This window comes from Trichosurus vulpecula, chromosome 5, assembly GCF_011100635.1.
Source record: "Trichosurus vulpecula isolate mTriVul1 chromosome 5, mTriVul1.pri, whole genome shotgun sequence".
Classification (NCBI taxonomy): Eukaryota; Metazoa; Chordata; class Mammalia; order Diprotodontia; family Phalangeridae; genus Trichosurus; species Trichosurus vulpecula.
Window position 1 is genome coordinate 283851588 of NC_050577.1, and position 15982 is coordinate 283867569.

The 15982-nt window shown below is 39.9% G+C and overlaps 1 protein-coding gene and 1 pseudogene across 1 annotated transcript; one reads left to right on the forward strand and one right to left on the reverse strand.

Annotated features, from left to right (window-relative positions):
* Positions 1 to 8150: 8150 nt before the first annotated feature.
* On the forward strand, positions 8151 to 8784 carry LOC118850621 (AN1-type zinc finger protein 6-like). The gene has a single exon (XM_036760175.1). The coding sequence runs from the start codon at positions 8155 to 8157 to the stop codon at positions 8782 to 8784; it is 630 nt and encodes a 209-aa protein (XP_036616070.1). The 5' UTR covers positions 8151 to 8154.
* Positions 8785 to 14076: 5292 nt separating this feature from the next.
* On the reverse strand, positions 14077 to 14948 carry LOC118850620 (annotated as a pseudogene).
* Between the last annotated feature and the right edge of the window lie 1034 nt (positions 14949 to 15982).

The window sequence follows — 15982 nt, forward strand, 5'->3', positions numbered from 1 at the left end:
GGTGTAGGGTGTGTTCAGGGAAGACTAGTACCTCTGGTGTGAAGGCTGCTGAGCCCTTTTCAGGGTTGCTTTCCACCTGTGGTGTACATCAGTTCTACCTAACTCTCACCAAAAAGATATAGCCTGTGCAGTGACTGCACTGTTTCAGCACACCAGCTAAACCAGATTGAGGGTAACCAAGGGGTCTCAAACCCACTGGTGAGTTAGGGGGATGTATCTACCCTAAAGACTTCTCCTGGTAGAATGGGTGGATGAGAACCATCTGTTCCAACAGCAACTGAAGCAGATGCTGTAGAGCACTTAGAGCTTGGTTAGACATCAAAGACACCAAGGTCATCCACTGCATGTTGAGCCATCACTAGTTGTCTTGATTCTGTCCTGCCACTGGACTATGATGACTCTGGAGGAAAGAGCAAGGCCAACAATTTTGTGCAACTCTGCCTCACTTAAATCCAATTTATGCATGAATCAAAAGACATCATATCAATTTACCATTTTTACTTATCTCAAAGCTCTACGGCAACAGGCAAGTGACGAAGCAGCAGGTGAGGATACACTGGGAGCTGTAGTCACAATCCTGCACACAGGCAGCCTAGACCATAGGGCCATCTTCTCACGGGAAGCAGCAGTGGGATTTGCCAGCCCTGTGGGTGTCTGATCAGCCTTTTAAGGATCACACTACTCACCTCCTGGTGTGAGGAAGGTGCCCTAAAAATTGTCAGCTTACCCAACCCTGATCTGATTACTGAAACAGGCAAGGATCCCACCCTGTGGTCAAAACACAAAAAAATGCACAAAAAAGTCTGCAAAGATGATTCCACCCACTATCGGCCCATGGAATGTGCACACACTTATAAACAATGCAAAATTCGATAGACCTGAAAGATGAACAGCTCTTGTTGCAAGAGTGCTCAGCCAGTATCACATCCAAATAGCATCCTTGAGTAAAACAAGGCTGGTAAATGAAGGCCAGCCTACTGAAGTTGGAGCTGAATACACGTTTTTCTGGAGTGGCTGCAGTAAAGGGGAGCGCTGTGAAGCTGGTGTAGGTTTTGCAACCAAAACTAATCTTATCAACAAAATTGTATGCCTACCAAAAGGAGTGAATGACAGGCTCATGACAATGTGATTGCCCCTTGTAGGAAAATGTCACTATCATCAGTGCCTATGCTCCCACCATGATAGACCCTGATGAGGTCAAAGAAAAATTTTATGAGGACCTGGAGACCCTCATCATCAATGTGCCAAAAGAGTTCAAACTTAGAATGCTGGGTGACATAAGAGTAGGCACAGATTACCAGACTTGGCAGGGAGTCCTAGGGAGGAATGGAGTTGGAAACAGCAACAGCAATGGTCACTTACTACTGAAGACTTGTGTATCTCAAGACCTTCTCATCACCAACACTGTCTTCCATTTACATTAAAATAAAACTTCACGGATGCACCCTCACAGCAAACACTGTCACAATAGACTATGTGATTGTAAGGAGAAAGATAGGATATGAAAGTGATGAAGGCAATGTGTGGTGCAGAATGCTGGACTTATCCTCTCCAAGCTCAGTATTCTCATTCAACAAAAGCAATATCCCAAAGGCAAAATGACACCAGAAGAATTAATGTCAACAGAGTAGAGCTCTTCTCTAAGAGGGAACACTTTATTGCTAACTTGAAGGGAAAGTAGACCAACAGGGTTGGCAACAGTGGAGCAGAAAAGGAGTGGGCAGCTTTCAGAGATTTGGTATATAGCACTGCATTTGCTCATCTGAGTCAGAACACTAGCAAACATCAAGACTGGTTTGATGAAAATGATGAAGAAATTCAGAAGCTGCTAAAAGAAAAGTGAGAACTCCACAGGGTTTGCCAGCAGGATAGTTGATCCATCTCTAAGAAGGCAGCATTTAATTCCATCAAAAGTAAAGTATAAGCAAAGCTTAGAGAGATACAGGATTCTTGGCTCAGGAAGAAGGCAGATGAAAGTCAGTTTTATGCTGATAGTAATAATCCAAAGCACTTTTATGATGCCTTGAAGGTTATTTATGGACCAAAGACCTGTGGTCCATCTCAGCTACTCAGTGCTGATGGAGTCACATTGATTAGTGATAGGGACATGATCCTAGAGAGATGGGCTGAACATTTCCATAGTGTTCTCAATAGACCATCGTCAATCAAAGCTGAGGCCATTGACTGTTTGCCTAAAGTTGACTTCAGTCTCTCCCTAGGTGAAGCTGCAACTGAAGAAGAGGTTTTGAATGCAATTAGGCTCCTTTTGTGTGGCAAAACACCTGGTGCTAATTCTATTCCAGATGAGATTTACAAGGTGGGGGGTCCATTGTTCACACAAAAGCCGACTGAAATTTTCCAGATTATATGGCAAGAAGAGGTTATCCCCCAGGAGTTCAAGGGTGCCTCCATTGTCCATCTCTATAAAGGTAAAGGAAATAGATTGTCCAGTGACAGCCAGTCATTGCTGGCAAGATTCTCACCAGAGTCCTCCTTAATAGGCTGAGCCTTCACCTGGAAGATGGGCATGTACCTCAGAGCCCGTGTGGCTTCAGAAAGGGCCAAGAAACAGTCAATGTGGTGTTTGCTGCCTGACAACTCCAGGAGAAATGCCAGAAGCAGAACAGAGGTCTGTACAGAATGTTTGTAAATCTGACCAAGGCCTTTGATATTGTGAGTCATGAGGGATTATGGAAAATTATGTCAAAATTGGGTTACCCAAAAAAGTTCATCAGCATTGTTTATCAATTTAATGACAGCATTCTTGCTCGGGTTCTGGATAATAGACAATGCTCTCATGCTTTCCCAGTTACCAATGGAGTGAAACAAGACTAAGAGCTTGCTCTCCCATGCTTTTTAGCATGATGTTTTCTGCCATGTTGTCAAATGCCTTCAATGAGGATGAACACGGCATCAAGGTCAGCTACTGAACTGATGATAAATTCTTTAACTTGAACAAGCTAACAAGTGGGGGCGGGGCACGGCTAGGTGGTGCAGTGAGTAGAGCACTACCCTGGAGTCAAGAGGACCTGAGTTCAAATCCCTCCTCAGACACTTAACACACTTACTAGCTGTATGACCTTGGGCAAGTCACTTAACCCCAATTGCCCTGTCTTCCCCCTTCCAGAAAAGGAAAAAAAAATTAACAAACAAAGACCAAAGTGGAGGGAGTATTGCTTCATGATTTTCTGTTTGCAGATGATTGTGCACTCAGTGCAGACTGTGTGTGCACTCAATGCAGCCTGTGAGGCTGACATACAACAAAGTATGGATTGATTCTCTGCTGCTTATGCTAATTTTGGCCTAACAATTAACACCAAGAAAACACAGGTGCTCCACCAGTGACTACCACACCATCCATACATGGAACCACCAGTTATAGCAAATGGAGAAGTTTTGAATGCTGTGGATAAGTTCACTTACCTTGGTAGTGTACTTTTCAGGGATGTACATGAGGTTGATGCACAAATTGCCAGAACTAATTCAGTATTTGGGAGACTGAAAGAAAGTGTGGAAGAGAAGAGGTATTAAACTAACTACCAAACTGAAGGTCTACAGAGCCGTTGTGCTGACCTCATTGTTGTATGTCTGTAAAACCTGGACAGAATAGCAACGCCATGTCAGGAAAATGAATCACTTCCATTTGAATTGTCTTAGGAAGATTCTAAAGATCACCTGGCAGGATAAGATACCAGACAGTGAGGTCTTTTCTCAAACTAAACTGTGAAGCATTCAAATGCTACCTCAGAGAACACAACTCCAATGAGCTAGCCATATTGTTTCAATGCAAAACATATACTTGACAAAGACTGTTTTATGGAGAACTCAGACAGGGCAAGCATTCACATGGTGGTCAGAAGAAGAAATACGAGGATACTCTCAAGGTCTCTCTTAAGAATTTTGGAATTGATTATGTGATTGATATAGGAGACACTGGCACAAGATCATTCAGCAAGGCATGCCCACATCAGAGAAGGTGCTGTGCTCTATGAGCAAAGGACAATTGAAGTAGCTCAGAAGACGCACAAGATGCACAAATTTAGATAATCCACCCCAAATGTTCACATGAATTATTTGTGCCCAACCTGTGGTAGAACATTCCAAGCTTGTATTCTCTTCAAGAATGAAGGACAACAACCAGCCAATATCAGGCTGAATTTGAACTCAGGTCTACCTGACTCTAGGCTCACACTTGCCTATTCATGAAGGGAAAGTAAAAATTCTCTTGTATCCTTTCTACTAATAGCATTAAATAGTTAAACAGTTTGTCACCTCAGGAAAGAGATCCCAAAATAAAAACTCCAAGGAACATTATAGCCAAATTTCAGACTATGTGGTCAAGGAAAAATATTACAAATGGCCAGAAAGACACAATTCAAATATCAGGGAATCAAAATCAGTATTACATAGGACTTGGAAGCTGCAACATTAAAGGATCAGAGGTCATGGAATACGATATTCCAACAGCAAAGGAGCTAGGACTACAATCACCTAAGCAGACAAATTAAGCATAATACATTAAGGGGAAAAATGGTCATTCTGTGAAATAGAATGATTTCAAGCTTTCATAAGGAGAAGACCAGAACTATACCAAAAATTTGACCTCCAATATCAAGACCCAAGATAAGCCTAAAAAGGTAAAAAGGGAAAAGAAAACATAAGGGATTCAATGGAGCTAAACTATCCCCACGCAGGAAGATGATACTTGTAATTCTCAATTTTATCATTCATAGTACAGCTAGAAGGAAGGTAACATGTGAATTTGAGAGAATGGCATTTAAAAAGGGATGAGAAAGAGGAGTAAAATGGATGCAGAAGCAAGGGTGAGGTAGAATGGGGTAAATTATTTAACATTAAGAGGCACAAAAAACATACAGTGGAGGGGAAGATGGGAGAGTGGGCATTGGGCATCACTTAAACCTTACTTTTATTAGTGTTGGCTCAAAGAGGGACTCATATACACAATTAGCTGAATATATCTTACCCTACAGGAAAGTAGGAAGTATGGAGATCAAGTAAAAGATAGGGTGGGGACTGAACAAAGAGAGGACAGATCAGGGGAGGTGGTAGACAGAAGTAAAACACTGGTAATGAGGGGAAGGATGAAAGGAAAGAGAGGACAGACAGGAGGAAAAATAGGATGGAGCAAAATACACAGGTAACAATCATAACTGTAATGTGAATAAGGTGAACTCTCCAATAAAGCAGAAGTAGATAGCAGGGTGGATCAGAAACCAGAATCCTACAATATGTTGTTTACAGAAAACACACTTGAAGCAGAGAGACACACATAGAGTAAAGGTAAGGGGCTGGAGCAGAATATGTTATGCTTCACCTGAAGTAAAAAAAAGCAGAGGTAGCAATCTTGATCCCAGACAAAGTAAAAGCAAAAATAGACCTAATTAAAGGAGATAAAGGAAGAAAACTACATTTTGCTAAAAGGTACCGTAGACAATGAAGTAATATCAATACTAAACATATATCAACCAACTGGTATAGCATCTAGATTCTTAAAGGAGAAATTTAGTGAGTTACAGGAAGAAATAGACAGCAAAGCTATACTAAAAGGAGATTTCAACTGTCGCCTCTCAGAACTTGATAAATCCAACCAAAAAATAAACAACAAAGAAATTAAGAAGTAGATAGAATATTAGAAAAATTACATATGACAGACCTCTGGCATGATTTAGACATGAAGAGTGACACCTTAAGTAAATTAGAAGAGCAATGAATAGTCTACCTGTCAGAACCATGGGGTAAGGAAGAATTCATGACCAAGAGATAGAGTTCATTACAAAAAGCAAAATAGATCATTTTGATTATATTATATTAAATTGAAAAGCTTCTGCACAAACAAAACCAGTGCAACCAAGATTAAAAGGAAAGTAGAAAGATGAGAAACAATCTTTACAACAAGTGTCTCTAATTAAGGCTTCATTTCTCAGATAGAAAACTGAGTCAAATTTACAAGAAGACAAGCCATTCCCCAATTGATAAATGATCAAAGGCTATGAACAGGAAGTTTTCAGAGGAAGAAAACAAAGCTATCTATAGGTATATGAAGAAGTACTCTAAATCACTTCTGATTAGAGAAATGCAAGTTGAAACAACTCTGAGTATCACCTCACACCTATCAAATTGACTAATATGAAAAAAAGGAAAATGATAAATGTTGGAGAGGATGTGGGGAAATTGAGACACTAATGCACAACTGGTGAGGCTGTAAAGCCTCACCATTCTGGAGAGCAATTTGGAACTATGCCCAAAGGGCAACCAAACTGTGCATACCCTTTGACCCAGCAATACCACATTAGGGCTGTATCCCAAAGAGATCATAAAAATGGGGAAAGGACCCACGTGTACAAAAGCATTTATAGCAGCTCTTTTTGTGGTGGCCAAGAACTGGAAAATGAGGGGATGCCCATCAATTGGGGAATGGCTGAACGAGTTGTGGTATATGAATGTAATGGAATGCTGTTGTGCTATAAGAAATGATGAATAGGCAGATTTCAGAAAAACCTGGAAAGACTTGTCACAAACAGATACAAAATGAAATGAGCAGAACCAGGAAAAAACACTGTACACAATGTCAGCAACATTGTGTGATGATCAACTACCAATGACTCAGCTCTTCTAAGCAACACAATGATCCAAGACAAGTACAAATGACTTATGAAGGAAAATACTATCCACATCCAGATAAAGAACTGATGGGCTCTGACTGCAGATTGAAGCATTTTTTCACTCTATTTTTTCTTATTTTTTTTTTCATTTTGATCTGTTTCTTTCATAATTGTGACGAATATGAAAATATTTTTCACATGTTGTCGTTGTGTTTGTTCTTTGTTTTCAAAGAGGACCATGACATTAGGAAAATAATATGACTTGCAGTTGACTTTGATTTGAGTGAGGGAGAGCTGTGCAAGGTCATCAACCTCATTTTCTCCTCCTCAGCCATCCGGGTCCAGTGGGCTGATACTCATCAAGATAACTGGAGATGGTGCAGGATGCAATGGGAGATCCTGGCCTTTTCAGGCTAAGGCCTTTTTCACATGATAGCATATATATAAACTATATCAAACTGCCTACCATTTTCAGAAGAGTGGAGGAGGGGAAGGGAGAGGGAGAAAAATTTGGAACTCAAAATCTTATAAAAATGAATACTAAAAATTTTCTTGACATATAACTGGGGAAAAAAATAAAATGCTATTGTGAAAAAAGAGATACCATCCTAAATTAGATTTAATACAATAACCAAATACGTAAGTGATGTGCATTGAAATAATAGATGTATATATGGTATTAACATACATAGCAATGAAAAACAATACAGAAAGAGTCATACTATATAGAAAATGTATAACAGTGGCAGCAAACTCAGAAAGGTATAGATCCCCACAGACTGCATATTGACTTGGAAAACCATAAATTAACATTATGCAAACCATATTTTTATTTATTTTGTTAAACATTTCTCAATTACATTTGAATCTGTTTTGGGAAGCAAGTTCAACACCTTCAATATACAACAGTGTCATGTTGTAGTTACATACAAAGCACATATTATAGGCACTCTAACAATGACTGTCATGTGGCTACATGGGTAACTACTTTATCCATTATACTTTGACCATCACAAGTGTCACTCCTGGCTGAAAGGGCAAATTGTGTGGGACTGCCTCGTTACTCACGGAGACTTCTTACTCAGTGTCCCGCATCTGTGTGATGGGTTGGTAGAACATTGAGATAAGGGAGGAAGAAAGATCCTCTGTCCTTCTGGCTTTTGGCTTTAAGAGAGAAGCATTCCATTCCCCGTTCACCTACGGCAGAGGGTGGCGGGCACGTCCTGTGGAGGGAGGCGCCGCCAGTGCTGTAAATCGAATACCTGTTATATGTACAAGGTAACTTAGATTATAAAGAAACTTTTGGAATATTATGAGTGGATCTCTGCATTTGGTCATCTTTTATAGCACAGCAGGAATGAAACAAGTCTGCTGCAATAAAACACTGAAGGCTTTAAAATGTTTTCTTGCATAAAACTCAAACTTTAAGTAGCTGCTTATGAGGGTGGGGAAGTAAGGAAACTAGTGTCTGTCTCAAGAGACAGGACAGCTGTTTTTTCATCAACCTCAACTGTGTGCAAGGAAGAGGAACATGGCTCAAGAAACTAACCATAGCCAAGTGCCTATGCTTTGTTCCATTGGCTGTGGATTTTACGGAAGCCTTCGTACAAATGGCATGTGTTCAGTATGCTATAAAGAACATCTTCAAAGGCAGAATAGTAGTAATGGTAGAATTAGCCCACCTGCAACTTCCATCAGTAGTCTGTCTGAATCTTTACCAGTTCAGTGCAGAGAGGGCAATGTCCCAGAAGCCCAATCAACATTAGACTCCATGTCTTCCCCATCTATGCAGCCAAGCCCTGTATCAAATCAGTTACTTTTATCAGACCCTGTAGCGTCTACCCAAGGGGAAAGTACATCTGTGGACAAAGCAGTACCTGAAACAGACAATCTGCAAGCTTCAGTATCAGACACTGCACAGCAGCCCTCTGAAGAGCAAAACAAGTCACTTGACAAACCAAAACAAAAAAAGAATCGCTGTTTCATGTGCAGGAAGAAAGTGGGATTGACTGGGTTTGAATGCTGGTGTGGAAAGGTTTACTATGGTGTGCACCATTACTCAGATGTACACAATTGCTCTTACAATCACAAAGCTGATGCTGCTGAGAAAATCAGAAAAGAAAATCCAGTAGTTGTTGGGGGAAAAATCCAGAAGATTTGAACTCCTGCTGAAATACAAAAATCCTTTTGACCATCCGCAAACTAAATTGACTTGAGCATGTTTTTCCTAGTCATTGGGAATGTAGAGCAATGAATCTTGCATAGACCTTTTAATCAAACATGTCATAAGAAGAATAGATTTTTGTTTTTGTTTTGAAAATGACTCTGAACATTTATTTCCATTGCAGTTTCTGTGGCTATGTTACAACAATCTGGCTAGCAGCTGCTGTGGGGGGTGTAAAACCAACAACAACCATCTCACAGAACACTGCAAGCCCAGGTTCTTTTGATCTGCTTTACTAAGGAAAACAACGTTAAGGGGTTAACAATCTTACTTTAATCCAACATACAAATATCGTTCACTCAGCTCAGGGGGAAAAGCCAGCACCCTGAGCTTCAGAGGAAATACAAACAAATTACAAACATCCACAGACAGACCTTGCAGACAAATCTCAATTCATAGTTACCAGAGTTTAACAAAGTCTCAACATCTGGGTTTACAAGCTTAACTACAACTGCCCAGAGTCTCCACATCAGAACACCACCAAGAGTGACAGCCCTAAGCAAATAGCTCTGACTTACCTTTTTATGCACTCTTTAGCCATCATCAAACGTCATCTGAGCGACTAGAACTTGGGCTCTTACTATTGCCTCTGGAGTTAGCACCTCCCCCTATGACCTTGAGGGCTTTACCCACACTGGCTTAGCACCTAATAGCTAGGGGTTTTGGGCCTACTTGGGAGCAAAGATATAATCAGACCTTCCTCCATTGGCCCCACCTGGAGCCCCACCTTAGTTACCAATTCACACCCACATAGGCTTAGCACCTAATAGACAGGGGTTTGGACCTGGGGCTTAGCACCTAGTAAGATTCAAAGACACTTAATTAATCATTTTAAAACAGTAAGAAAGTCCCAACTTAATTGATATTACAGGCTGAAAAGACTGAAGTAAACTTTACAAGTATTATCCTTTTAAGATCATTTTAATTTTAGTTGAGTGCAGAGGGCTTTTATAACAAACATGGATAAATATTGGAGGGCTGTGCTTTTCCAGTATTAAACATTGCAGCAGTTTATTTTCTCATTGTGTGTATCTATAACTTTTCTCTGCAGCATGATTTGTCTTTGGATAGTGCCCCTTATGGCACAACTAGTTATCAGTAACTGAATGTATTTTAATCATTATGGCTGCTTCTGTTTTTCATTAACAAAGGTTATACATATGTTAGCATATTAGCTTCTTTGCACCCATGACCTATTTATGTATGAATCATTTGTAATGAGAGAGATTATAAGTTTGTGTGGTTTTTAAAAATTCTTTTTGAGCGAGGGGAGGAAAGGCTATATGCACTTCATTGCTGCCTGCAGGTTTCACTGGGATTAAGTTCATCAGTCTGTATGTACACAAATATGAAGAATGATCTGAAGTAATTGTGCTATATTTATGTTTATCCACTGGTCTTAACTTTGATTGAATAAAAAAAAGGCAAAGCAAAATAAAAAGAGAGAGAGAGAAGCATTCCAACCTTTCTTCACCTCACTGAAGGGAGAGAAAGACTCTGGGAAGAAGCTGTCATGTAGGACTTTGATCATGTCGTCATTCCCAGATTATATCCTAGAATTTACCCTTGGCTGAGATCTGGGACTCTCTCTCCTAGTTGAACTGAGTTACTCCCAATGGGTGAGTTCATTTACTTTGTGTATTACCTGGTATATATTAACCTATGTAGACTTTCTTGAATTTCTATTTTGCAATCACCTTGGATAAAAGGGTTTATTTACTATTTACTATGTATGTTCATTGTGGATCTGGCATTTGGTAGGGGGAAGTCATGCCTTGGATACATAGCTTTGGGGCGCTTCTTTCCTGTTCAGAGATAATGACCAGTAGTGTAGCCTGTAACTAAAATTTACTTCCCGTACAATATTATTCTAGCCCTATATTCCCTCTCTCTGAGGAGAGCAGTTTTTGACCCCCAACCTCCTGGCAACAAGATTCCTTTGGAGAAGAGTGAGGGGAAGAGACACTAGAGATTTATTCTTACCTAACTGAGCCACAACTGAAACAGTCACACTGTACAAGTTAATTTGTTTGCTAGTCAATTAATGCTAGAATTTGTGCAAAGACCTGCTACCAGCTCAGTATCTATGGTGTCTTTAGACCTCCTGGACTGCAGTGCTAATCATTTGCTGATAGGCCAAGTCTACATCCTCATGCACACTGAGACAGAATCTCAACTCTGAACTTCTGTTTCATTTGGCTTGGCTGTTACTAAGTTCAGATTCTGTGTTCCTTAGAGCACTCTGTAGGCATATTAGACAAGAAAGGGGCAGGCTCCAGATTTACCCACTCCCTTGGTTTGAGCAAGGGGTCTCTTTTGGGTCAAGTCAGTTAATTTACCTAATTCTCTGTGAATCTCATGGTTTCTTACCTATACAAATGGCAGACATTGAAAACACCAAGGTCATCCATTGCATTCTAGGCCATTGCAAGTCATCCTGACCTATGTCTTGCCATTGGACCTTGATGTCTCTGGAAGACAGAATGAGACATGACTTGGTGCAGCCACACCTCACTTAAATCCAATTCCCTTGAAAGTCAAGACACTAGCCTATGATGCCATTGGTCCTCAGCAAAAACAGTTTCCTTCAGAGCTGTTCTCTAGCTCCAACAATCTTTATTGGCAACTGCTGAATGACTCCATCTTTGTGTAGCCTGATTAATAGTCACTCCATTGATATTTCCCTCCTGGAGATCAGGGACTTCAAACAACTGTTGGGAAAGAGGTAGTTGAGATGTATTTTTTTTTCAGGGACATGACAGCATATGACCTCAGCTGTGATTTTAAAGAAGGGCAAATTGCCCAGCCTTTCAGGTACTTACTGTGGGTTGGCTTTTCTCTGAATAACAAGATTTTTCTGCAGGCCTCCCTCCACAGAATTTCTGATTTTAAGCACAGTCATTCTACTGCTTGTTCCTACCTTAGTTTTTCTGAGCTGAAACCGTATCTAGATGGTAGGCAGAAACAACAAACTCTCCAGGAGCAAAAAGATATAGATGACACATTTCAAAGTTTAATTTGCATTGTTAACATTTTCTCTATCACTTTCATAAGTCTAGGCAAACAAAAAAAATCTAGCTGAGATTTGTAGCATATTTCTGAAGTGTAAATGTCTCACACTGAAAATTTAACAACTGACTTTTGTGAGCCAGTTTGAGCTAGCTCTAGCATACTTTGATAGTAGACCAATTTTCAGTTTAGAGATATACTTCTTGTGACTCTTTATGTCTCCAAGTACATGTAAATATGTAAACATGTCTACCACCTCTACATTATCAGGTATGGGGTAAATTCTGTGGTATCATTTTTGGCAGCATTGCATCCATATACTATGAATGCCACATGCTGTCCTTCTACTCAAGTCACATGATAATGAACTACTTAAAGTAGGGCATCCCCTTTAAGTTGTTTTTCACTTGAACTGTTCTATTAGTGTTATCTCATCTCCTGCCTCTGAAAACAGCAAGCAATAGTTAGGAAAGCAGTCATAGAATGCCAAGGCTGAAAGATATGGCATGTCATTTAAATACTTTCATTTTACAGATGCCATAACTAAGATCCAGAGAAGTTAAGGGAGTTTATTAACATTGCACTGGGAACAATGACTGAATGGGATTTAGGTTCTAGACTCCCAGTTTTTATGCTCTTTACATCACATCACTCTGCCTCCTTTGTGACCACAAACCAGAACAAGACTGACTCATTTGGGAGCTGAGCTCATGATCTCTTTGATCCCATACTGTAATCAAACATGTAACAATATGCTGAACAATCTGAAGATCTGTCCATCCTAAACCCCTGAATCCCAGTCACCATTGTCCTATTGGTGAATTATCCCTTGGTAAAGCTCAATATTGGAGTATTCTCAACATCCATTTTAGCTGCTGAATACCAATGAAGAAAGTCATGTAAGTGTGATGCATGGATTCACAACAAGTTGTATATCTCAACTGGACCCTTACTATTGTACATCAATCTTTTTTACTCTTTCCTAGTTGATTTTTTTCTTTCTTTTTTTTCTTATTAACTTTCTAAAACACTCTCCACAATAGCTATTCCTAACCTCTTCTCTCACTAAACCACTGCCATTCCTCTCTTTCAACACGGTAAGACCCTGCCTGCTTTCTGTAGAGTCCTTCTAACTACCCTAATGATGATAAAGTTCTTAAGAGTAACATTTATCATCTTCCCGTATAGGAATGTAAATAGTTTAACCTTATTGAATCCTTTATGATTTCTCTTTCATGTTTACTTTTTATACTCCTCTTGAAACTTATGTTTGAATGCCAGATTTTCTCTTCAGCTCTGGTCCTTTCATCAGGAATGTTTGAAAGTCCTCTATTTCATTAAATTTCCATTTTTTCCCCCTGAAGAATTATACTCAGTTTTGCTGGGTATGTTATTCTTTATTGTAATCTTATCCTCTACCTTCCAGAATATCATATTCCAAACCCTCCACTCCTTTAACGTAGAAGCTGCTAAATCTGGTGTGAACCTGACTACGGCTCCAAGATATTTGAATAGTTTCTTTCTGGATACTTACAATATTTTCTCCTTTGCCTAGGAGCTCTGGAATTTGGTTGGGAGTTTTCATTTTGGGGTTTCTGTTAGGAGGTGATCAGTAGAGTCTTTCCATTTTTATTTTACCCTCTGGTCCAAAATATCAGGGCAGTTGTCCTTTATAATTTCTTAAAACATGATGTCTAAGTTCTTTTTTTTGATCATGGCTTTCAAGTAGTCCAATAATTCTTTGTTTGAGAGTCTTCTGTGTATTTATTGTTTTACAACAGAATGCCCAACACAGATCATCATAACTGCCAAATAGTCAGCTGTGCAAAATAGTATATATAGTGCTTAAGTACAAATGGGAGACATGACTTTTTTTTTAAATAAATACTTAAACACAAATTTATGGTCCCAAAAAAGAGCATTTAAACTTGACGGTGTAAGTTGGTCTGCCTCCTTGGCCCCACAGTAACTGTTATTTTCCCGAAACCCAGTAGAATCAATATACTAAATCATCTGTTCCATTGTGTGAATAATGGACCACAATAAATGAGTCCCTTAGCTTTTTCCAGCTCCCCTACAAACGTGATCTGGCCTGGATAAAAAGACAACAGGAATTTCGTGAAGGTAATTAGTCCAAAATGCTAAGTATGGTTAAATAGTCCACATGATCTATATTCACCAATTCCTTTTTTAATTAGTTCCTTTTTAGTTAGGATGTACTTAGATTCCTTTCTTCAATTCATCATACAGGACAAGCAGGAAAGCTCCACCCATGCCTCTAAGAACATTGGACCAAACAGCCTTGAAGAAAGCTTTGCCACCCTCATCTTTAGCAATCTTCTTCCAGCAGTCAATTGTCCCAGTGTACATGATATCAGCTCCTTTGTGCCCAGACTGCATCATCATTTGCCTCCTTACTGTATCAAAAGGATAGGAGACCATCCTGGCTACAGCAGTCACTGATTGCACAATCATCCAGCTTATCACAATATGAATGTTCTTCAGATCTGGGAGCATGCCTTTTGTTCTATCATTGATTCCAAAGTAAGCTGCACTGAGACACTGAAAACTTGACACAAGCCACGAATTCCTTCAGACTTGGTCATTTTCACAAGGCAGTCTCCCAGGCCTTTGAATTCTCAGTGCCAGATTTCCCAACATCAGCTGCCAAGCCAGGTCTCGCAAAATCCAAGAGGGCAGACAAAGCAGAGAGAAGTGGCTCCAGCTGCACCGCCAGAGGCAAGATTGCCAGCAAAATACCTCCAAAACTGTGTGTGCTTGTCCACTCCTCCCAGAGACACCTGCTTATACTTTTACTTAAAGACAAAGTTAAAGGCCTGGGTGGGGAAATATCTGATGACCTTTGCTAAGTTACCCCGCCAGAAGGAAAGCACCCCTTATTCCTTTGGAATTCAGACTATACAATCCACTAGGCCTTTGTACTGCTTCTCTGCAGCAATTTGTTTACTTTTATGCTGCACCAAAAATAGTAGCCTAACTCTCTCAATGGGGGCCACCACAGTCTTGAAGGTAGCAGTGGTTATGCCACTGGCCAGGAAGTCCTTGGCAAAGGAGATGGCCTGTTGCCTCATCAATACAGAGGGAGAAGGTGGAGTTGGAGAAGGAAAGCCAGTGAGAAAGGGCCGAAAGCTAGGGAACTTGTTGCTGCTTGCACCTCCAATGATTCTTAAATTATAGGACTACCTGAATAATTAAATTATTGGACTCCTTGATTTATTTTCCAGGTCCATTGTTTTTCTGATGAAATATTTCACATTTTCTTCTACTTTTTCATTCTTTTGATTTTGTTTTATTGTTTCTGGATGTTTTATGGAGACATTAGCTTCTATTTGCCCAATTTCTGTTTAGCCAACTCAGCTTTTTAAGGAGTTTTTTTTCTTGAGTGAATTTTTGTACCTCCTTTTCCATGTGGCCTATTCTGCTTTTTAAGACATTCTTTTCTTTAGTGAATTTTTCTGCCTTTTTTATCATCAGACCATTCTGCTTTCTTAAGTTGTTATTTTCTTCAGTATTTTTTGCACTTCTTTTACCAAACTGTTAACTCTCTTTTCATGATTTTCTTGCATCACTCTCATTTCTTTTTCCAATTTTTCCTCTACTGTTCTTACCTCTTTCTTTAAGTCTTCCAGGAATTCTTGTTGGGCTTGTATCCAATTACTTTTTTTCTTGGAGGCTTTGATTGTAGCTGTTTTCAGATTGCTGCTTTCTTCTGAGCTTGTGTGTTGGTCTTTCCTGCTACTGTAGTGGCTTTTTAACGTTCAGGTTCTTTTTTTGGTTATTTGCTCATTTTTCTGGCCTATTTCTTGACTTTGAACTTAATGTTAAAGTTGGGCTCTTGTTCACCTGAGGGTGGGGAGATGCTGTTCCAAGCTTTAGGCTTTTTCATGCTACTTTCAGAGATAGTTTCAGGGGTCTACAAGTTTTCAGTGCTTCCAAGGTGATGTGATCAAGGGGGAGGTGTGTTCACTGCTTTTCTGAGTTGCAAAACAGCAGCAGACCCTGAACCCAGTGCCAGCAAAGAGTTCCCTATGATCTCTTTCTGATCAGTCATCTGACCCTCTTGCCATCTCTAGGTTTTGCTGCCACAATTGTGGCTATTGCTCCA

Excerpts from the sequence above, each read along its gene's own strand:
- LOC118850621 (XM_036760175.1), top strand. The coding sequence starts at position 8,155 with ATGGCTCAAGAAACTAACCATAGCCAAGTGCCTATGCTTTGTTCCATT.